The sequence below is a fragment of the Oncorhynchus gorbuscha genome, linkage group LG11 (assembly GCF_021184085.1).
Source record: "Oncorhynchus gorbuscha isolate QuinsamMale2020 ecotype Even-year linkage group LG11, OgorEven_v1.0, whole genome shotgun sequence".
NCBI lineage: Eukaryota > Metazoa > Chordata > Actinopteri > Salmoniformes > Salmonidae > Oncorhynchus > Oncorhynchus gorbuscha.
This window is the reverse complement of record NC_060183.1, coordinates 35644276-35668974: the sequence shown is the minus strand read 5'-3', so window position 1 is coordinate 35668974 and position 24699 is coordinate 35644276. Positions and strand designations below refer to the sequence as shown.

Sequence of the window (24699 nt, the reverse complement as noted above, 5' to 3'; positions counted from 1 at the left end):
TGCATCTGTTGGTCACAGATACCGTAAAAAATAGGTAGGTGCGTGGATCAGAAAACAAGTCAGTATCTATCAGCGCGACACAGCTCCTTCGCATAGAGTTGGTCAGGCTGTTGATTGTGGCCTGTGGAATGTTGTCCCATACCTCTTCAATGGTTGTGCGAAGTTGCTGGATATTGGCAGGAACTGGAACAAGCTGTTGTATACGTCGATCCACAGCATCCCAAACATTCTCAATGGGTGACATGTCTGGTGAGTATGCAGGCCATGGAAGAACTGGACACTTTTAGCTTCCAGGAATTGTGTACAGATCCTTGCGACATGGGGCTGTGCGTTATCATGCTGAAACATGAGATGTGGCGGCAGACGAATGGTTCAACAATGGGCCTCAGGATCTCGTCACAGTATCTCTGTGCATTCAAATTGCCATCGACAAAATGCAATCGTGTTCGTTTTTAGTGGCTTATGCCTGCCCATACCATAATGCCACCCCCACCATGGTGAACACTGTTCACAACGTTGACATCAGAAAACCGCTCACCCACATAACGCCATACACGTGGTCTGCAGTTGTGAGGCCGGATGGACATACTGCCAAATTCTCTAAAACGACGTTGGAGGCGGCTTATGGTAGGCAAATTAACATTCTATTCTCTGCAGACATTCCTGCAGTCAGCATGCCAATTGCACGCTCCCTCCAAACTTGAGACATCTGTGGCATTGTGCAGTTGTCACACAACACATTTTAGTGGCCTTTTGTCCCCAGCACAAGGTGCACCTGTGTAATCACCACACTTTAATCAGCTTCTTAATATGCCACACCTGTCCGTTGATGGATTATCTTGGCAATTGAGAAATGCTCACTAATAGGTATGAAAACAAATGTGTACCAAATTCAAGAGAAATAAGCTATTTTTGTGCATAGGTTACATTTCTGGGTTATTTTTTTCAGCTCATGAAACACTTATCATGTTGCGGTTATATTTTTGTTCAGTGTAGTACTAATATCAGCGAGTAATACCATAAGTATTGTTCTGCTGATGAAACGTCAACTCAAGATTTACTAGTCTTGGCAAAAATGATCATTTGGAATTGTTTGAAGGATTTTTATTAATGATTGAACAAAAATAAACAGTACAGTGAAAAAGAGACGGTAGTCTATAAATGGTATAATTACACATTTGTGTATTGGGGGAACAGCTTAGCTGCAAGTTTAAAACAATTCTAAGTGACTTAAAGTGAAGAAATGACTAAGGACTTTGCTATTATTGTGCTAATAATACTAACAATAAGTAAAAGGGAGTTACAGTCATAATGTAGAGACAACAAACAATACAAGGCCTTAGTTTAATGCCATGCGGTTCTTCAGGGAACAGGCTAATGTCCTCAGCTTGTATCAATCATGTAATATACCAGGTTAATAGTAGCCTGGTCATAGATCCATTTGTGCCATCTTGCCAACTCCTATGGTCCTTTATACCATTGGTAAAGACAGCACTAACAGAACTGGGACCAGGCTAGGTTTTGATAGTGGTCTAAAATCAAGCTTCACAGGCAAGTGGGATTCATGACATTGGTCCGGTATAAATGCCCCTCTGCCTGACAACTTGCCAAGGTGTAAGATCGCTAGCCTTGTCCCAGATGTTTAATTTCGTCCATTCCTATTGCCATTGTTTGGTGTGACAGCACAAATAGATCTGGGACCAGGCTGTAAGATCACACCAACAGATAGATTACATGAACTCCAGTATCTTGAATGCAACTTGAAAGCGAGATGTTTTCTTGAGACAGTTATTTCATTTCAGAGGGGGTTCACAGAGTAGTCCATTGCATTGTGGTCACTGATCATGCATGCAGTGTTAAAATGGTGCGATGTGGCTTCAAAACAACTGTATTCCAACATTCCCTATATACTTATCGGTAGCCTGAATCCAGCCTGAATTGTTATTTTTGACTTTCAGTTTGGATCCAGGCTGACCTACTGTTTCCTCTAAAAGCAACGGTTAAAAAACAGCAGTCCAGGCTGTGGTGCTTCAGTTCACAGTGCTCTCACAGCAAGTGAAAATGGCTAAATTAAGATTTCTTTTGAATAACAAAATAAATTGACTATAGCTATATCATTAACTATATAAAATACATTTGTATTCTCTGTCTAGTACTGTATCTGTCCTCTTAGGTCCCGTTTGTTTGTGTCTTTGTGATTGGAGCAGCAGTCCTCCCTCTCACCAGGTGCCACTAAACCCTGGTTGATGGAAGAGGTACGGGAGTGACAGAATGTCAAATTCAGATTAAGAGTTGTTATGCTATTCTTGACATGATTTGAGTTCTCACGGGCCATAGGCCAAGAGAAACCTAACTTGGACCCCATGTTTGAGTGAACAGATTTTACGCTAATGTTAGAAATCTGAAATTAGCACCATGCAGTTAATTTGTAGTTATACATTTTGAATCGATTACCACCAGTTAAATGCCGGAGTAAAAGCTTATTTTCATTTTTTGGGACACACACACACACACACACACACACACACACACACACACACACACACACACACACACAACACACACACACACACACACACACACACACACACACACACACACACCTCCCAAAACATTGTAGTGGTTAATCGAGTTTCAGTAACTATTAAAAAAGAATCATAATTTGAAAATAAAAATGCACTGCTCACTCCAAGTAGTGGGCCTAAATAGACAGCATGCGTAACAAGCCACACTGAACCAGACTTAATGCACAGTCATTCACCAATGAAAGCGACTTATTAAAACTTCGTAAGTGATTTCGACCCTTTTTTTTAATAGAAAATTAGCACACACTAGGAGGTGCCCACAAAGTTGTAATGCCAGACAAACAAATTATAAAAAGCATCAATATCAAATTGTGGGTTGTGGCTCGCTCAAGGGGAAGCAAAGGGTTACAAAGCGTGAGAGGGGTGTGCAGGCAGAGGTCTCATCTACAATTCCTTTGCTTTTTGTTCCTTTTCTTCCATCTTCTTTTTGTTTTTCTTGAGGAAGGAGGGAGTGCGAAACGTCTTCTTCTTCTTGGAAGGTGATTTGCTGAGATATTCGTCACCGTCCTGTTCACAGTCTTGGTTGCCGGCGGCGGAAGCGTCAGCAGGCCCCTCTCCCTCAGTGGTGGCGGGAGGGACAGGAGTGGGGTCTTCAGCGGGGAGGGTGGGTGCTGGGGTGGCGGAGGGTTCGTCGTCTTGGGTCAGGTCAGGGAGGGTCTGTCTCAGTGGAGCCTGGTCACTCTCATACTTATAGCTGTGCTCCGGCTGGGGCTCTGTGGGGGAGGGAGGGCGGGAGAGCAGGGGGAGGGCGGAGAAGATCTAATTAGATGGGAGGAAACGGTTCATTTACAGGGCCTGCAAAGCAGCTGCAATACAGATGAGACCACGTGTCAAGGCAGATATGAGATCAGCTTTTAAAATCTGCTATTCAACTATTTACATTAGCCATTTCCCATTACTCTCACTTGGGCTACAGATTAATCCACAACAGCGATATATCCAATTTTCTTCTGCCATCATTCAGTCTTTATTCTGTCGCCCAGCTAGTCACGAACACATATCTATATCAACCATGAAAACAGTCTACGTCTGCAGAGCAGAATCGTCAGGCATCAATAAGACATGCTCCTCAGCTGCGGAATAACACCATCAGCTCAACTAGCTAGACATTGAAGACTCGGACCACAAAAGCGTGACATTGAAGACTCAGAGAAGAACGCTGACCATTTCACAAAGCAAAGCTCAACAGCTCTTTTACTTAATGCTTAAAATAACATCCAGGGAAGGGTAAGGCCCTTACAGCTTTTAAACAGTAGATGCGATTTAATAGTTTTTCCCTCAACATCAATCTACACACAATACCCCATAATGACAAAGCAGGGACGACCGCCTCAAATCTTCTTGTATAACGCTACAAGCTTGGTACACCTGTATTTGGAGAGTTTCTCCCATTCTTCTCTGCAGATCCTCTCAACCTCTGTCAGGTTGGATGGGCAGCTATTTTCAGGTCTCTCCAGAGATGTTGGATCGAGTTTAAGTACAGGCTCTGGCTGGGCTACTCAAGGACATTCAGAGACTTGTCCCGAAGCCGTTCCTGCGTTGTCTTGGCTGTGTGCTTAGGGTCGTTGTCCTGTTGGAAGGTGAACCTTCGCCCCTTTGGCAAACTCCAAGCGAGCTGTCATGTGCCTTTTACATTTACATTTACATTTAAGTCATTTAGCAGACTTTTACTGAAGAGTGGCTTTCGTCTGGCCACTCTAACATAAAGGCCTGATTGGTTGAGTGCTGCAGAGATGGCAGAACCTTCCAGAAGGACAACCATCTCCACAGAGGAACTCTGGAGCTTTGTCAGAGTGACCATCGGGGTCTTGGTCACCTCCCTGACTAAGGCTCTTCTCCCCTGATTGCTCAGTCTGGCCGGGTGGCCAGCTCCTAGAAAGAGTCTTGGTGGAGCCAAACTTCTTCCATTTAAAGAATGGAGACACAATCCCATCTCTGAGCTCTACGGACTATTCCTTTGACCTCGTGGCCTGGTTTTTGCTCTGGCATGCACTGTCAACTGTGGGACCTTACAAAGACAGGTGTGTGCCTTTCCAAATCCTGTCCAATCGATTGAATTTATCACAGATGTTTCTACAACTTGATTGGAGACCATCTCAAAGATATTCAATGGAAACAGGATGCGAGTCTATATATTTGCAAAAATGTCTAAACCTGTTTCGCTTTGTCATTACGGGGTATTGTGTGTAGATTGATGAGGAAAACGAAACAAAATGTGGAAAAAGTCAAAGGGTCTGAATACTTTCTGAATGCACTGTATATCAAATTCATGTGCATATAAACTATACAGTGCAGTGGGATTAAGTACAGTTCATCTTCATGCTTCTGTATAAACTGTGCAGTCAATGTAGCACAAGACAGCCACTGTCCGCTGTTTGTCTGAGTTCCTCACCATGCATACAAGCCACAGACAATATACTGTATTTCTAACTCTTATTAATAGCATGTACACACAACAGACTGATTATCCATTTAACCCCTGAAGATCCTCTGAATATTGATGAGGGATAAACATAACACAGCACGAAGATAAACAAATAATTTATATAGGAAGCGGTTTATGTTACTGCTAAGCCAACAGAAAACAAGCCTCGCACTTAGCAAAGAGAAAAAAAATGATGTATTCTACTACAGCCACACTCCACTAAAATACAGGAGAGCTGTTTATACCAGAGGTTGGTCTCATCTGGAACAAAAACATTCAATACATTATAATAGCAATATACATTACCTGTTTCATGTATTTTATTAATGGAAATTCTAATGCAGGTACTTATGATTTCATATAGTTTTAAAATAAGATGTTCCCATGTAAGACTCAAAAAGGTTAAGTTCACAATAGGTCAACTCCGGGAAGGAGGAGATTACCTAAAAAGAGATTTGTTGCTGGGTCTATCTCAGATCTCTCCACTGTCGCTGGCTAGGAACATAGACTGTATAGGAAGTGGTGTTAACATCAATCTCATCATTTAAGAGATACTGTCATTTCAAACAGGGAGGACCTCTGAAATAGCACCTGGCAACAAAAGGAAATAAGAGGGAAAGAACAGGAAATCAAGGACCAAAGTGAGGAGGAATAGGTACTCAATCCCAGTGGGCCACAGAGAGAGAGAGAGAACGAGGAAGAGTCGGATGAGTGAATCCATGCAAAGAACGGTGGGGTTAGTTTGAACACAAGCCATGGGTTGGTGGCGAGTTGGAACAATACGTACTTACTATGGCAACAGGTACTCTCTAGCATTTCCATCTCCTGATAGTAACGCAGCCACAAAGAAGAAGCACAGGTAGAAACAAACATCTATAGGTGCAAGTCAATCACAGCCACCACAGTGTTAAAATTATAACAGAAAAATCCAAATGAAATTAGGAGAAACACCAGGAGAAATTAAATGTAAAAAAATAACAAAAATCCATATTCTTAACAAGACTCCAAAAGATGGAGAATGGAGAAGTGAAAGGGTATTGTAAGATATTTAACACGTGTTAAACCATCTTTGATTAGATTACACCTATGATTGGTCTAGTAGACAATCCCCTTCTACTTCCCTTCTATACTTTACATCCTAAAGAACACACACTTGTTATGGTTTATACTGGGAGATGCTAGAAGAAGCACAGTATTGGCTTCAGAAAATCAGAGGAAGGATAACTATGTCCCTCGCAGGCCTCCATAGATCTCGATGCATTCATTCTTTATTATTGTATAATCCATGGCAAAGAAGTGTCTGGGAAATAATGTACTTTATGGTTTTTACAACCAGTAGTGTCATTACACTGTATTGGGCATTCTCCTGCTGACTTTAAAAGATGTAATCCAACAGTAATAAAGACCAAGAGGGAGAATAAAACAAAATACTTTCTTAAAATGATCAGAATGCACTTCAATCTTAATCTCATGTAAGAAAAACTCACTCTGCTCTAAAAGTCATGGCTATCTTTGGTACATTACCATTTGTAGCGCTCTGTTGATCTTGATGAATCATAATCTAAGAGGATATTCCTTGGACAAAAATGTAAACCCTGAATTACACTGAACTTTCCACTAAATGAGGGTTATACTACAAATCAGGATCCATAATTTAGCCAGCTAACTTTGATGAACTAACAATAAAACAACAATAGATTTTCTGGTTCATTAAGAAAGATAAACAAAGATATGTGTTTTTGTTGTTGAGTTAATGAGACAGACCATGTTCATTTCAAGTGCATCTGAAATGTTAATGTTATTTCAGAACATTTAGCCAAGTTAGCTGGCTAACTCATTGATCCTACTTTGTAGAATACCCCTCTGATCTTACGGTTGGTTTGTTTGTTTCCCATATAACCCAATTAACCCCAATTGACTCAATTAGTCTCAAACCTCTTGGCCTGTTATTACACATTAAACATCCATTTCAAAAGCAACTATATTTATGTTAAAGACCACATCAAAGAAAAACAGACAGGAACCCTTGAATTCCTTGTTTCTGACCCTTAACCATGGTGCCTCACACCCAGTAGTAGCCCAGGAGAAGCCCCTAGGCCAACTAACCTTCCTCTGCTCTGACAGGGGTGCTGGGGGGCGTGCAGGTCTGACTCTGACCCTTCACCTCTTCCTCAGGCTCCGGTAACGCATCTAGGGAGGAAATCGAATCAAACATCATTTAAAAGTCCACTTCACAAACGAAAAGACGAAGGTTGTCAACTGGTCAGATTAGAGCAATGCATTCATTGATTTAGATTGAGGATTGTCAGTTACAGGGTTCATTCAAAACAACACACATTACTACCCTTACACCACCACATACAGTATATAAAAACAGCACACAGAACATAGGAGAAAAGAACAGGCATTGATTATTATTATAGGATATTGCACACGACAAAGCAGAAGTAATAAAGCCCACAATGGCAACAAGACCCACGTAATTCCACCTTCACCCCAGATAAGGAACCTCTTCCATTGGAGACGCCAATCAGATGATTAGTAGTAAAACCTTTACAAACCCCAAAAGGAAAACAGGTCCATGTTAGGAGGAGGAGCAGGAGGATGAGGAAGAGTCTCTTGCCCAGGACTGATGAGAGATCATTCATGTTCATTTGGGGAAGGCTTCCTTGGCCAGCAACAATCAGCAATTGGATTCCATTGGTTAAACAGAGATGAGTCAGATCAGATGCTAGGGGGAGGGTTGCAAAATTCTGGAAACTTTCCCTAAATTCCAAGGTTTTCCAGAAATCCTGGTGGGATGTTTCCCAGTTCAAGGATATCCTCCCCGCTGATTCCTGGAATCCTTCAACCTGGATTTATGGAAAACCTGGACATTTTGCAACCTTCATCATGAAGAAGTGGGCATAGGCAGAGGACAGACAAGGTTTGAGGATTGGAGGGGGCTAAGTAGTGGGTAGGACGGGAACAGGACCAACCCCGGAGAGACAGAAAAGGGACTCCAGTGTCAGAATACAGAACGGAGGGCAGGCCAGAATCACTCTGCAGTCAGTTAGTACCTGGAGCCTCAAGGAGGGTGAGGGCAGCCAGTTCTGTGTTGGTGGTTCTGAGGGCCTTCAGCACGGCACAGTGAAAATCCTTGTGAGGAGACTCTGGACGGGAATCTCCCCCGTAGGCCCTGGGCCCCGACCCTGTGGACGTCCCAGGGCTCTCCTGACCATCCCCCGACTGTGTCAGGGTGTCTCGGCTGGGGAAAGAGGTGGTGGTGGTAGGGGTGGCCGTGGAGGCTGTGGGGGGGGGGGGGGGGTTCTGAAACATCCAGTCCCTTCTCTGGGACACAGCGGGGCTTTGGCTTCAGTGCAGGCTTCTGTGGGGAGGTAGAGGGGGACAGGCCTCCCTCCCCAGGCCCAGGTGAAGGGAGCTGTGTCCTGGCTGTGGCATACCCTTCACCCTGTACTGGATGAATGATGCAACAACAATTTGGATCTCTGTGATGGGTTGTGGGCTCCAGGAGCTTTGTGAAGAACTACCTCATACCCCACATATTGTGATTCTGTATATTTCTGCCATTGTCATTTCTTTCTTAAAACTGTATATTGCAAACCACTTCCCCGTCGGGAACTGCTGCTACTGCTCCTACTACTACTACTGCTCCTACTACTACTACTGCTACTACTACAAGTTAATGGAGAAAAGAGGGTTTAATGGTGAATAAACCGTGCAGTTTGTTCTTCTCTGAGTTGGTATAACGTGACCCAAGAGGTGATCTAGGAGACAGGTCTTACCATCGGGTCCTTTCTGTTTGAGTTCCACCTCCTTGCGATATTCCTCCAGCTCCTGGTCAAACTGCTTGTTGAAGGGGTTGGGGCCTTTCTGGTTGATGACGACTCTGGGCTGGTACTCCTTCTCTATGATGGCCTTAGATGCTGTCACCAGCTCTCCCTAGTGGTTCAGACAGGAAGGGACACATTGTTGCTAAAGAACAGGCCTGTTGTGCATCACAAAATTAATATTGTCAGAATTTTTTTTAAATCAATGCCAACACTGAGAATTTCTAAGTATGTTAATACTAGTATTTGGCAGGTCAAACCTGTTTAGATGATTTCTGGTATATCATCAAAATAAATCAATTGCACCACGTTTTTGGACTTTTTTACCTGGTTAAGTACAATAACATTGGAAATTAATGTTGAAAGTTCAAATTTATATTCCTAAAACTTAAGTTGAAAATGATGTGGTCGCTGCTTCCCCCTCTTTTTTCGTGGCCCCTATCTTGACAGCGGACAGAAAAATATACGTTTTGAAGTACATTTTCTGCAGTTCTATGCATTCGGCATTGGGGAAGAGACCATTTTTCAGTTTTATAACAAATATCATTCAATTCTACTAATTTTGCCATGGGGCAGAGATACATTTTTGCAGTTTTAAAGCTAATTTCCTACAATTCTACACATTTTGACATGTTAATGATCTGAGTGAGAGTGAGTAACAAAATCAATGGGGGACCCCTGGATGTCCGGGCCCCTGGGCACGTGCCCAACAAGTTTAGGTATCTGGCTAGACTAATTTACAAAATCAAAAAATTGTTAGCTGACGCTGCTAACTGAGTGACTGTCAATGACTGACAAAAGAAGAGAAAAACTACTGATGCCCAACCAAATCTCAAACTTGCACTTTGTGTATTCTACTTTAAAAAAATTAAAAAAATTGATTTCACCTTAATTTAACCAGGTAGGCTAGTTGAGGACAAATTCTCATTTACAACCGCGACCTGGCCAGTCTAGCCAGACACCTAGGTATTTGTTAGTTGTCCACATATTCTAAGTCAGAACCATCCAGAGAAGTGATGCTGGTCGTGCAGGCGGGCGCGGGCAGCGAACGGTTGAACAGCATGCATTTGGTTTTACTAGCGTTTAAGAGCAGTTGGTGGCCATGGAAGGAGTGTTGTATGGCATTGAAGCTCTTTTGGAGATTGGTTAACACAGTGTCCAAAGAAGGGCCAGATGTATAGAGAATGGTGTCGTCTGCGTAAAGGTGGATCAGAGAATTACCTGCAGCAAGAGCGACATCATTGATATATACAGAGAAAAAGTTGGTCCGAGAATCGTACCCTGTGGTACCAGAATAGACTGCCAGAGGTCCAGATAATAGGCACTCCGATTTGACACGCTGAGCTCTATCTGAGAAGTAGTTGGTGAACCAGGCGAGGCAGTCATTTGAGATGTTGAGTCTGCCGATAAGAATGTGGCGATTGACAGTGTCGAAAGCCTTGGCCAGGTCGATGAAGACAGCTGCACAGTACTTTCTTTTATCAATGGCGGTTAAGATATCATTTAGTACCTTGAGCGTGGCTGAGGTGCACCCGTGACCAGCTCAGAAACCGGATAGCACAGCAGAGAAGGTGGTCAGTGATCTGTTTATTAACTTGGCTTTCGAATAATTTAGAAAGGCAGGGCAGGATGGATATAAGTCTGTAACAGTTTGGGTCTAGTGTTCCCCCCCTTTGAAGAGGGGATGACCGCAGCAGCTTTCCAATCATTAGGGATCTTGATACGAAAGAGAGGTTGAACAGACTGGTAATAGGGGTTGCAAAAATGGCAGCGGATACTTTTAGAAAGAATAGTAATCATATACTTGTATACGAGAACCATATATACTGCACACGCACCAAAAACCGTTTTGAAAAGTGACAATAAAATCACTCATATCAATTAGGGGGGAATATCAGGTTGTATGCGCTGTTGAAACTAACACAACGACAAAAAACGCATGGAAACTGGAGATATTTTTTACATCACTGATTAGAGAACATCCTGCAGTAGACAGTCTCATATCGATATCACGTCATTTGCGCGAGAGTGAGAGATTGCACGTCCTGTTCAAACTAACAGCTCAACAACAACAAAAACACTCGGAATCTGGGAATGTGTACATCACTGGTTAGAGGACAATTTGTATTTTTAAGTGTTGCATTTTGATTTTGGAATGTCGGTTGTTGATTTCGGGAGGCTGCCATCGCGGAAAAAGGAACAGACCACTTTTTCTGTTAGTTAACGTAAATGAATCACGACGCAGCATAGGATATCAACAATGACAATGGTTAGCTGCTGTTTAAGTGATAGTTTGACTGTCAAATCCATGCATTGGTGTGGCCAGCGACCTCAACTCTGCATTGCAAGTCCTGCTCAACCCAGCCCATGACAAAATCAACAGTACAAAACCAATGATATTGATCTGTTTTAAGCAATACATTTCGTCATTATGATGACTATAAACGTTTATATTAACCATCACCAATCTGAGGTAAAAAGGATGTGTAATTCCACTATATTTTATGGAGTGAAAATGCAAGCTTGTGTAAAGTAGTAATAAACTGCCCACAATAGGGAAATTAGCGCAATATACAATCACTTAAAATAGGTGCAATATGCAGAAATTGGTCCGCCATGTCCTGGTTTCTGAAATATGAATAGTTAGCCTAATTTCAGTTTGTGACAAAACAAGCAAGTTTTGAGTGTGTGGAGAATCAGTTTACCAAATCAAATTTTATTTGTCACATACACATGGTTAGCAGATGTTAATTCGAGTGTAATTGCTGTGAAATATATTTTCCATAACCCAAAATGTTTTATTTTCAGCTGGTGTACAAAGCCGAAAGTAAGATGCAAAAACTAAATTTAAGAGCAGGATGCATAGAACTAGCGCACATAGAACAAATACTGCTTTTTAAGCTTGCTTTCAATAAGAATGACAGATCTATAACTCATTTCTATGTGAATTTGATCAGATCGCCCAAAAAGTTACATATTGGCACTTTAATATGGCAAAATAATTCTACATGTCAATTTAAGAGGATATACAGTTGAAGTCGTAAGTTTACATACACTTAGGTTGGAGTCATTAAAACTAGTTTTTCAACCACTCCACAAATTTCTTGTTTACAAACTATAATTTTGCAAGTCGGTAAGGACATCTACTTTGTGCATGACAAGTAATTTTTCCAACAATTGTTAACAGACAGATTATTTCACTGTATCACAATTCCAGTGGGTCAGAAGTTTACATACACTAAGTTGACTGTGCCCTTAAACAGCTTGGAAAATTCCCGAAAAATGTCATGGCTTTAGAAACTTCTGATAGACCAATTGCATCTCATATGTATATACTGCACTCAATACCATCTACTGTATCTTGCCTATGCCGCTCTGTACCATCACTCATTCATATCTTTATGTACATATTCTTTATCCCCTTACACTTGTGTCTATAAGGTAGTAGTTTTGGAATTGTTAGCTAGATTACTTGTTGGTTATTACTGCATTGTCGGAACTAGAAGCACAAGCATTTCGCTACACTCGCACTAACATCTGCTAACCATGTGTATGTGACAAATAAAATTTGATTTGATTTGACATAATTTGAGTCAATTGGAGGTGTACCTGTGAATGTATTTCAAGGCTTACCTTCAAAATCAGTGTCTCTTTGCTTGACATCATGGGAAAATCCAAAGAAATCAGCCAAGACCTCAAAATTTGTTACAAAAGTATCTATATCCATAGTAAAACAAGTCATATATCGACATAACCTGAAAGGCTGCTCAGCAAGGAAGAAGCCACTGCTCCAAAACCACCATAAAAAAGCCTGACTATGGTTTGCAACTGCACATGGGGACAAATATCATACTTTTTGGAGGAATGTCCTCTGGTCTGATGAAACAAAAATAGAACTGTTTGTCCACAATGACCATCATTATGTTTGGAGGAAAAAGGGGGAGGCTTGCAAGCTGAAGAACACCCTCCTAACCGTGAAGCACGGGGGTGGCAGCATCATGAGGTGGGGGTGCTTAGCTGCAGGAGGGACTGGTGCACTTCACAAAATAGATGGCATCATGAGGATCGAAAATTATGTGGCTATATTGAAGCAACATCTCAAGGCATCAGTCAGGAAGTTAAAGCTTGGTTGCAAATTAGTCTTCCAAATGGACAATGACCCCAAGCGTACTTCCAAAGTGGTGGCAAAATGGCTAAAGGACAACAAAGTCAATGTATTGGAGTGGCCATCACAAAGTCCAGACCTCAATCCTCTAGAAGATTTATGGGCAGAACTGAAAAAGCTTGACCCAAGTTGAACAATTTAAAGGCAATGCTACCAAATACTAATTGAGTGCATGTAAACTTCTGACCGACTGGGAATGTGATGAAAGAAATAAAAGCTTAAATAAATCATTCTCTCTACTATTATTATTCTGACATTTCACATTCTTAAAATAAAGTGGTGATCCTAACTGACCTAAGACAGGGAATTGTTATGAGGATTAAATGTCAAGAATTGTGAAAAACTGAGTTTAAATTTATTTGGCTGAGGTGTATGTAAACCTCTGACTTCAACTGTACATACATTTCCCACTCACAAACTATTGCAACCATGACATTATCTCACTCATTTAACCAAATCGAGTTTTAAAAAATGCTCTAAAACACAATTTAATGTTTGACGTCACTACTAGTATGGAGCATTTCAAAGCAGTCTGGACAATATAGCCTATTCAATTTGTCTTAAATGTTTGTACCTCACCTTGGAGTCTTATATATGGGGAGATGAAGAACAGGGCCGCATTCAACAGGGCACAACATTGTGGAACATTGAGATATAAATACATAAATAATGTGGAATAAATTGGCTCTCTGACATGTGACTTGAAGGAATCACATCAACTCTATTTCTAGCTGCAATGTTCCACAACGGTTGCCTAACATGCTCCAGATATCTCACAGAAAAACAGAAGAGGTGAGAGGTCATGGAAGGTCAGGAAGTACCTTTCTAAAAGACTTAGCAGGACTATTGGCCTCTGACAGATCGAGGCTGGCAATAGTGTCCGTACAGTCAGACAGAGGGGCGTCCTGCAATAGTAAACTGAGTGAGGGGGGCAGATCCCAGTCCGAGAACACACATTTGTTACAATACGCATAGTCACACACACACGCAGCTTTTGTTTCAGGGAGGTGAATTGGGCAGTCTCGAGCGTGATCATGATTAAAACAAATGGCTCTGGATCATGCATTGCAACACACCACAGGAGTTTGTGCAAGTCAAACTACAGAGACAAACACCCAATACAATGCATAAGGCTAGATTTAACGCTATCAAATCACGCAAAACCAAAACATTACAACTAACAGTGAAGAAAGGTTAAGAGAAAACCAACAGCTCTTTCTCAATTCAGTCCTTCTAAAGACCTTCAATAGTAAAATCTGATCACATAATGCACATTACATTGGTCAGCAGACAAACACTTCAACAATGGCCTCAGCCGTCCTCCCAAAAATCATTCAAATGAAAGCAAAACCTCAATAACAAATTATGAATGTGATCCGCCAGAGGTCAAAGGAAGGCAAACCAACAACATGCAAACTCAACTCTGAAGTCATATGAAAGCAATCTGACAGACCTGAAGGCTAACAACATGTTGGGGTTAGTCATCAAAAGGAGGAAAATCTAACATCAACCAAAGGGGATGGACACAACCCGTCCTGAGACGCAGCAGGAAGTCTACGGAACTTCTGTGATCAAAGAATAACCAAGTTAACTTAAATGTCAGCGGTGGGTGATCAAATCAGACCTGGGTTCAAATACTGGAAATTGGAAATCATTCAAATACTTTTAGCCTTTTTTTGAGCACAGGGTTTGCAGTTCTGCAACTATTATATTTGTTCCATTGCTCCAGGCAAACTCAATCAAACCAAGCTTAAGAATTTGAAATGTGGTCCGGCTCGGGGTTAAGCATTTAGGGCAGCACACATATCGCTATTTTTGCAGGGTTTGTCTGGCGGCTGTGAGGTGGGGCAGGGCACAGGAGGGACTCACCTGGACAAAGGAGCGGTCCACCATGCTTCCAGCACACAGCACCTGGGACTCAGGCCCTGCAGTCTTGATGTCCTTAAGGTTCTGCTCTCGGATCTAGAGGGTAGTAGTAGACAGAAAGAGGGGTTGGATACGGAGACACAGACATGCATTGAATAACACAAAGACAGAAATCCTGATTCTCTACCATTCTTACGAAGTGTGCACTACCGCTCATGGATTCAATTTTTTTTGTTGAAAAATCACTCCAGCCAACACTTACACCAACCTAATGCTTTAAATCCATGATGAACAATGTATAAGTGCACACTACCGGAGTAGGGCAGAGAGTTGGGACCCAAATCAACCCATGTTGAAATAATCGACAGAGTCCATGTTAAAATGATATCCTACCTTGTTCCTCATCTCCAGCACCTCCTTGGGGTTTGTGTTGAGCGGGACAAACTGATTGGCTACTGCAGCCTGTCGCATCCCTTCCTCATTCATCCACTGTAATTACCAAAGCAACAATTCAAATAAACTGCCTAAAACGATGCTGCCAAAATAACATGAAAAAACAGCCGCAAAAGATTTAAATATACAGACTACACAGGCGTTTTCAGGACAATAATAATAGGTCATGCTTTTCAAACTGAAAAAAATTGAGAAGGTATGTATGACTAACGGAATTTAAAAAATAACAAAAGCACCTGGAAGCAGTAAACCAATGATGATACATCTTTTGGCAGGATGGCTCTGTATTTCACAGTTCGAGAAAGTACACACTGAACAGTCCTTTTCAGTATTAAGTTACTGGTATTTTTATGTAATTATCTAACCCCCTAACAGGCATCGGTTATTGAATGTTTCCTCAAAAGATGCACTATCATCATCATTGATACTCTGGCTGTTACTCGTAGACTTCAAAAACTGAGAAAAGTAAAAAACACAAAAAAAGAGCAACTGAAGACATCACAAGAAGATGAGACCGTGGAAGGGGAGGGGGTGAGGACGTGGAAGGGTGAGGCGATGATGGCGCTGGCTTACAGTACAGTAGAAGCTATGTACTGTGTGTCGACCAGCGAGCTAGCAGCAATGTGTTGAGGCGTGAGAGAGTGGGCATCACCAAGTCATTCCCAGGCTAACATACAGTACAGTAACAGAACAACAGGAATAAAGAGAAAAACACACAGACAGACGAGACACTCGTCCACCATTCACTGACTGACAGAATAACTAATTGGAAAAAAACGCCAACTTAGTGTTACCCCCAATAATTAAATTTTATACAAGTTCCTTAGTTTACGTTTAGTTAAAAGGGGCTGCCATTATGCAATGGTATTTTGATCTACTACTGAACAACTTTCTTATGACTGCTGTGGAGAAACAAAAAACCTCTGGAGCTGTCATGAAGGTAATGAACTGGACTGTTCTGGGAGTTCTTGACAGAGGTGTTTAAACAGAAATGATGGGAAAGCTCAGGCCAGGATGGAAAGAAAAAGATTGAGCTTTTCATTTGATTTTTTATAGATGTGATTAAATGAGCAGCCGCTGAATCTACTTTTAGCCTTCATGCAAATATTTATATTTTTTCCACCTTTTTTGATGCACTTACTGGAAAGTATGTTACTATGCATTTTGCCTTGGAGTAGCATAAGCTATGGGTTATTTTCTGTTTAAGAGATGTTTCAGCTGGGCAGTTAAAGCTGTTAGGTGCCAAACCAAAAACTAGATGAGGAAGAGGCAAAGGGCATCCGGGATGTAGTTAGGAAACATGGGATGGACATGTAAACATGATATACTCACTGATTATGTACGGAGTCTCACAACACAACACTTTCTCCTACTTCCCAGAGGAGGTAATTGTTTCAAAAGTCAAAAACGGGTTAAATGTCTTGTTTAGAAATAAAAATGTTAATAAACATATTCGCTCATGCAGGGGAACACAAATTAAATGTCATATTATCAACCCTGGAGAGTTGGAGAGTTGGGAGATGGTTCGGGATTCAAGAATAGAGGGGGCAGAGTCACATAAAAGCAGGCTATGACTCATGATATTCTGATTCCAATTCCGCACCAAAAGCAGGGCAGCCTTGCGCCTTATTCACTCTTGTCTGTGGATTTAACTGTGATGTAATTGGCTGTCTGGCTGAAGGACCAGCTACAAGAGATAGAGGTAACTTCCTCAGTTTCAAAGGTCAGACAATGCTCAAAATAAAGAGAGGCATGCTAGCTTTGAAGTGCATCTACAAAAGGGGGACACGGTCTATCTATAATGTATTGTATGGTTATATTACATTAGCTAGTAATTAGTAATACATTGTCACTCTCTCATATCAACTGTGGCACAAAAATTGTGTGCAACACCGTAGAAAGGTATGAGGGTTTGCTTTAGTAAAATGCATCCTGCGTTTTGCTTGAGTCTAATACTGCACTAACTTCCCTGGGTGTACAGTTATAACAGCCACAGACCAGACACACAACACCAGACAGAAAGGAACGAGAATAAATCTGTAAAGCAACAGTAGTGGTTGGTTAGCAACATCATCGAGCCACGCCCACTCTGGGCTCATACAACGCCCCTGTCGCTCCTCCTCCCGGAGAGCACCTACAATGCATCTGACTACTCATGCAACACCGCATGCGCTGGGCTGCTGGGGTGGCACCCTAAAAGCCTGAGGGAACAAAGGAAGGAAAGGGGAGGGGTGGGACTAAGATGAGGAATAGAGGGAGGGACCAACCGCTTAAGAGAGTGGTTCGTAGGGAAAACAACTTCTTTCGACAGTAAGTTATAGGAACAAAGAACTGCATTTAAGGGAATGAAAAGGGGGAACCAGGATATATAAAATATCTTAAGCAGTTATTAAAAGTCTGGTCTTTGGACTGGCTAGAGAGAGGAAAATAGAGCAAAACTACCACAATGGGAATTAGTTAAATACTGGTCAGAGAGGGTGGTTAGATGCATCCAAACACTGGAGCTGTCTGGAGAAGTAGCTATATCACAGGGTCTAAATAGATCACAGGATCCATTTCACCCCAACCTTAGAGTGCCAACCAGCTGCCCTGTCATCAACTAGCTGAACTGTAACTATGAACAATAAGGTAGGCACAGACCAAGCAGTTGGTAATACAGCTTGGCACGCAGACACCGGACGAGAGAGACTGCAGCAAGGGTTTGACATGATCGTGTGTAATGTTCGTCCACACCTTAGTCTTCAACTTGGGGCTGCCACCGTCGGGCCCTTCCTCGTAGGCCTCTTCCGGCCGGTCCGAGTTGGGCCAGCGGGTCTTGTCACGCTGCTGCCTCTGAAAGCTGTGCTTGAGAGGGGAGCGAGCGCCCGAGTCACTGTCCTCGGCATAGGAATAGCCCGTGGCCGAGGGAGCGATCTCTACGTCGCTGTGGAACTTTTTAGCTTTGTCTCGCAGGGCAGGGCACCTGTAGGGGTAGCCTGTCCTGTAACCCTAGAGAAAGAGAGGTTTTTTTTAAATGAAACAGGATAAAGCAAGGCATATCAAATATTGTTGATAGTAATCTACAGTATTAATAATTATATTTCACATGAAAACATTTTCTTACAGTTGACAGGTTATCCTGGTAGTCTCATATCTGTTTGTACTGTCTTACCAACTCCTACGGTCAAACAACATTTGGCAATGACCATAGGAGATGGCAAGACAACAAACAGATCTGGGACCAGTCTATGAAAAGGTATCATTACTCTCAAGACTAATAGATTAATTCCTACCAGGTTATCCAGCATCCTCATGTAAGCCTCAAACTCCTGCTCCCCGACCAGCCATTTCGGGTGTGTGGAGCCCTCGACATGCTCAGAGCACCGTGGCCGGGATTTGTACTTAGCAGGGTCCAGCATCACCAGGTTACCAGGTCCTCCAGCACTGGCTAGGGTGCGCACCTGGACACACACACACACACACACACACACACACACACACACACACACACACACACACACACACAGTCCCACACAAAGTAATTCAGTCACAGACACAATCATGTCACATGCAGAAGGAAGTATTGTGTTTGGTATATGTTGTGCTTTGATTTCAAATGCTCAAAGAGTTGGCATCTTGCCTGAGAGTAACAGTATAACCTCTTTATAATAATACAATATGATGTATCATTGATCAAGACCGGCCGCAGAGAAGAGGCCCTGGAGCAGATTCTCACAGAAATCAAGTTTGGTCTGAAAACTGTCCTACCTGGATCTCACATGCAGTGACCAGGTTGTGGATATAGTAGAAGGCTTCCTCCACAGTCTCCCCAACAGACACCAGACCATGGTTTCTCAGGATCAGAACCTAGAGGACAAATAGCATCCAAACAACTCAGTGTACCCACACACTGTCCACTCTCTCAACACAGACATGTCGGGCCAGTTTCCACAGACAGATTAAGCCATGGTGTGACTGCCCTGGATTTGTCTGAACCATCCCAGTGCTTCTCCTGCCGATGGGGTGCTTCCGCTTTAATTCCCTATTAAATAGCCAGCATCAGCCGTGCAAAAGTGGGTTGTGATATTGGGCGAGAGAGGAAGTGTTCAACACTCAGCTTGGAAAGTCGTTCATACCCCGGTTGTTTTGTTGTATTTAAACGTTTGTACTGTAGCTGTGTCGCAAGATAAACCAGTATCGGATCTACTTATGTCCATTGTTGGACTACCGATCTACGTTGGTCTCGGCTGTTCTCCTTGACCTTTCTCCGCTGGAGATCTGTTGGGCGGATTGGATTGTCTGACTGACCACCACTTCTTTGCATTTGTTTTGGGGTGATTTATACAGTGTTGGTTTATGGATTCAGTTGTAGTTGAAGACTGCTGAGATTTGATTCTCTTTATTATGTGTGAAACTGGAGGTTATTGCAATCTGATTGTATGAAGGAGATGGGTTTCACGCATCATTTTATGGAAAGACAATTGTGTGACTGAGGTCACTCGGGTGCACTGCACTCCTTTACCTGGGCTGGGCTTTTTTACATTTATGACCGAGGTAATGGACATTTACCAGTGAACCAAGGTTGTTATTGTTTTGTGACTTAAATTGACTTTGATCATTTACTTTGGTAATACAACCAACGCAAAAGGAACAGTTGTTTTGAGGTTATTTCCAATGTTTTAAGGGTTTATGAAAAATATATTTCCATACTGTCTTTTAAATGAGTCCTTTGTATTGGTGTAGACTTGACTCATTCCCTCACAAACAAAAAGGAGAAATCAATATTTTCCTCTGGTAGGCGCAACCTACCTGGCATCCCTAACAAACCACCACAAGACAAAACCATTACATAAAAAAATGGCACCCCTAAACATTTATAAATAACCAAAGCAAATATTGTGTGTGGATTGTTAAGGAATTAAAACAATGGATTCAACCCAATAAAATGTGCTCATTCATATCATACCTGTCAATGGGAATTACACAGGGTCATTCTGAAAATGCAAATAATAATGTGAAATACTGATGATGTGAATGGAGATAATGGAGTTGATTTGGGCCAGAGCCCACGGAATCTGCATGCTCGGTCTGGACCACAGGCGGTCTAACCAGTTACTCTCTTATTGACATGTGGAAGTTCTGCGCTAGCCCTCCCTCTGACACCCAACCTTCCTCCATCGTCTGGTTTATCTCCAGAGGTTGTAGTCTTACAACTTCAAGGTGACATCCTTGATTTTCAGACTCAACAACATCTCCGAACTCTAATCCCCCATAAATTCAAAAGTCTGAGTGAAGAGCAACAACAGAGCGCAATGGAATATATTTTCTGGATGATTTAAATAGACTAGCTATCATCAAGCTTGCCACTAAAAAAAAACTGTCAGTCAACCAACCAGGTTGCATAGGAATTAAATCATCAACATGAATTGATCACATCTTTACTAGTGCTGCAGAAATTTGCTTTAAAGCAGTATCAAAATCCATAGGATGGAGTGATCACAATATAATAGCCATATCTAGGAAAACCAAAGTTCCAAAGGCTGGGAAAAATATAGTGTATCTGTGGCCATACAATAAGTATGAGTGATTCATATGTTGTTGATAATGTAAAGAATATTTACTGGTCTGTGGTGTGTAATGAGGAGCAACCAGATGCTGCAATTGACACATTTCTGAAATGTCTTATTCCAGTTACTAATAAGCACCCATTAAGAAAATGACTGTAAAAACTGTTAAATCCCCTTGGATTGACGAGGAATTGAACAATTGTATGGTTGAGAGGGTTGAGGCAAAAGGTATGTCAAATAAATCTGGCAGCCCAACTGATTGACTGTAATGCAAATTAATAAATCATGACTAAAATAAATAAAAAATAAACCATACTATGAAACAAAAAAATTCTATAAAGAATGATAGTAAAAAGCTTTGGGACACCTTAAATGAAATTTTGGGAGAAAAAGACAACTCGGCACCATCATTCATTGAATCAGATGGCTCATTCATCAAAAGGCAACTGATAATGCCAACTACTTAATGACTTGTTCCATTGGCGAGATAAGCAAACTTAGGGATGACATGCCAGCAACAAACGCTGACACTACACATCCAAGTATATTGGACCAAATTATGAGACAAGAATTGTTCTTTTGAATTCTGTAGTCAGTGTGGAGGTGGTGATTTTTTTTTTATTGTTGTCTATCAACAATGACAAGCCACCAGGGTCTGACAATCTGGATGGAAAAATACTGTTTTTCCACATCTTAAATTTAAGCCAACTAGAAAGTGTGTGATCTCAGGCCTGTAGGAAAGCTAGTCATTCCCCTACCCAAGAATAGTGAAGTCCTCTTTACTGGCTCAAATAGCCAACCAATCAGCCCGTTACCAATCCTGTTTGACCAGATTCACAGTAAACAAATAAACAACAGAATATCAGCATACTTATAGGCAAGGACACTCAACAAGCACAGCACTTACACAAATGACTGATTGGCTGAGAGGAATTGATGATAAAATGATTGTGGGGGCTGTCTTGTTAGACTTCAGTGCAGCTTTTGACATTATCGATCATAGTCTGCTGCTGGAAAAACTTGTGTGTTATGGCTTTACACCCCCTGCTATAATGTGGATAAAGAGTTACTTATCTAACAGAACACAGGGGGTGTTCTTTAATGGAAGCCTCTCAAATGTAATCCAGGTAGAAGCAGGAATTCCCCAGGGTAGCTGTTTATTTTTGAACTAACAACATGCCACTGACTTTGAGCAAAACCAGAGTGTATGCGGATGACTCAACACTATACACGTCAGCTACTGCAGCAACTGCAACACTTAAAGAGATGCAGTTAGTTTCAGAGTGGGTGGCAAGGAATAAGTTAGCCCTAAATATTTCTAAAACTAAAAGCATTGTATTTGGAACAAAAAAAACTCACTGCACACCAAACCTCAACTAAACATTGTAATAATTTATGTGGAAATTGAACAAGTTGAAATGACTACTTGGAGTACCCTAGATTGTAAACGGTCATGATCAAAAAACATATTGATACAATAGTAGCTAAGATGGGGAGGAGTACAGTTGAAGTCAGACGTTTACATACAACTTAGCCAAATACATTTACTCAGTTATTCACAATTCCTGACATTAGATCAGTGTTAAAAATTCCCTGTCTTAGGTCAGTTAGGATCTCCACTTTATTTTAAGAATGTGAAATGTCAGAATAATAGTAGAGAGAAGGATTTATTTCAGCTTTTATTTCTTTCATCACATTCCCAGTGGTTCAGAAGTTTACCTAACCTCAATTAGTATTTGGTAGCATTGCCCTTAAATTGTTTAACTTGGGTCAAACTTTTTGGGTAGCCTTCAACAAGCTTCCCACAATAAGTTGATAGAGCTGGTGTAACCGAGTCAGGTTTGTAGGCATCCTTGCTTGCACACGCCTTTTCAGTCCTGCCCACAACTTTTCTATGGGATTGAGGTCAGGGCTTTGTGATGGCCACTCCAATACCTTGACTTTGTTGTCCTTAAGCCATTTTGCCACAACTTTGGAAGTATTCTTGGGGTCATTGTCCATTTGGAAGACCCATTTGCAACCAAGCTTTAACGTCCTGACTGATGTCTTGAGATGTTTGCTTCAATATATCCACATCATTTTCCTTCCTCATGATGCCATCTATTTTGTGAAGTGCAGCAGTCCCTCCTGCAGCAAAGCACCCCCACAACATGATGCTGCCACCTCCGTGCTTCACTGTTGGGATGGTGTTCTTCAGCTTGCAAGCGTCCTCCTTTTTCCTCCAAACAAAACGATGGTCATTATGGCCAAACAGTTCTATTTTTGTTTCATCAGACCAGAGGACATTTCTCCAAAAGTACAATCTTTGTTCCCATATGCAGTTGCAAACCATAGTCTGGCTTTTTTAATAGCGGTTTTGGAGCAGTGGCTTCTTCCTTGCTGCGCGGCCTTTCAGGTTGTCGATATAGGACTCGCTTTACTGTGGATATAGATACTTCTGTACCGGTTTCCTCCAGCATCTTCAAGGTCCTTTGCTGTTGTTCTGGGATTGTTTTGCACTTTTCACACCAAAGTATGTTCATCTCTAGGAGACAGAACGAGTCTCCTTCCTGAAAGGTATGACGGCTGCTTGGTCCAATGGTGTTTATACTTGCGTACAGTTTGTCCAGATGAACGTGGTACCTTCAGACTAGAGGTCAACATATTATGATTTTTCAACGCCAATACCGATAATTGGAGGACCAAAAAAGCCGTTAGCGATTAAAATCAGCCAATTATTTTTTTTGTAATAATGACAATTACAACAATACTGAATTAACACTTATTTTAACTTAATATAATACATTAACATAATACATCAATAAAAATCAATTTAGCCTAAAATAAATAATGAAACATGTTCAATTTGGTTTAAATAATGCAAAAACAAAGTTTTTTTCCCCCCCGAAATGGCAAGGACTATATAGGATGGTGTAGCAAATGTGCCCTTTGAACTACTGATAGCTGAAAGAGGACATGTCTCACGCCTTACGGCCAGTTTCCCCTCTGCTGAGGAATTGGAGGAGATTGATGGCTACAAGGTCCTGGATATCGTTGAAGAGGAAAGTGATTAAACTTTCTCAGACGAAGAAGTCTCATGCCTTAACTTCTTAGCGCACCCATTTCGTTAACGGGATCATTTGTCAACATCTGCTGAATTGCAGAGCGACAAATTCAAATTCCTAAAAATATTTAATTTTCATGAAAGTGCAATATAGCAAAACACAGCTTAGCTTGTTGTTAATCCACCCGGCGTGTCAGATTTCAAAAAAGATTTACAGCAAAAGCTATCCAAGCATTTGTTAAGACATCTCTCTCAGCAGACAATACATTACAAACAACTAGCAGCAAAGTAGATTGCTTTTCTAACTTCCGTGACCAATAAAATGAGTCCTTTGTACTGGTGTCGACTTGACAGACCAGACTCATTCCCTCACAAACAAAATGGAGAAATCAATATTTTCTCTGGTAGGCACAACCTACCTGGCAGCCCTAACAAACAATAACCTCAAGTTAAAACCATTACAATGTGCGCACGCACGCTTGCAAACAACATCTCCACCCCGCTGATCCTCAACACCGGGCCTCACAAGTGCGTGTTCTGAGCCCTCTCCTGTACTCCCTGTTCACCCACGACTGCGTGGCCATGCACGCCTCCAACTCAATCATCAAGTTTGTGGACAACACTACAGTGGTAGGTTTGATTAACAACAACGACGAGACTGCCTACAGGGAGGAGGTGAGGGCCCTCGGAGTGTGGTGTCAGGAAAATAACCTCACACTCAACGTCAACAAAACTAAGGAGATGATTGTGGACTTCAGGAAACAGCAGAGGGAGCACCCCCCTATC

General features: G+C 41.7%; 1 protein-coding gene across 7 annotated transcripts in view; it reads right to left on the bottom strand.

Moving 5' to 3' along the window:
* Positions 1–1675: 1675 nt before the first annotated feature.
* The window catches only part of LOC124048551 (alpha-adducin-like), a 52976-nt gene continuing 29952 nt past the window's right edge, over positions 1676–24699 (bottom strand). For 2 of the 7 annotated variants that reach the window (XM_046369455.1, XM_046369454.1), the window contains 8 exons: positions 19072–19170; positions 18597–18764; positions 18058–18312; positions 15265–15360; positions 14875–14967; positions 8796–8952; positions 7117–7200; positions 1676–3298 (listed from right to left, as the gene is read on the bottom strand). In XM_046369455.1, the coding sequence (XP_046225411.1) occupies positions 2970–3298; positions 7117–7200; positions 8796–8952; positions 14875–14967; positions 15265–15360; positions 18058–18312; positions 18597–18764; positions 19072–19170 (1281 nt within the window). In that variant the 3' untranslated portion in view covers positions 1676–2969. Of the gene's footprint in view, positions 3299–5797; positions 5836–7116; positions 7201–8069; positions 8467–8795; positions 8953–14874; positions 14968–15264; positions 15361–18057; positions 18313–18596; positions 18765–19071; positions 19171–24699 lie in introns of all 7 variants that reach the window. The other 5 variants (XM_046369456.1, XM_046369459.1, XM_046369458.1 and 2 more) reach the window with 5 other exon arrangements.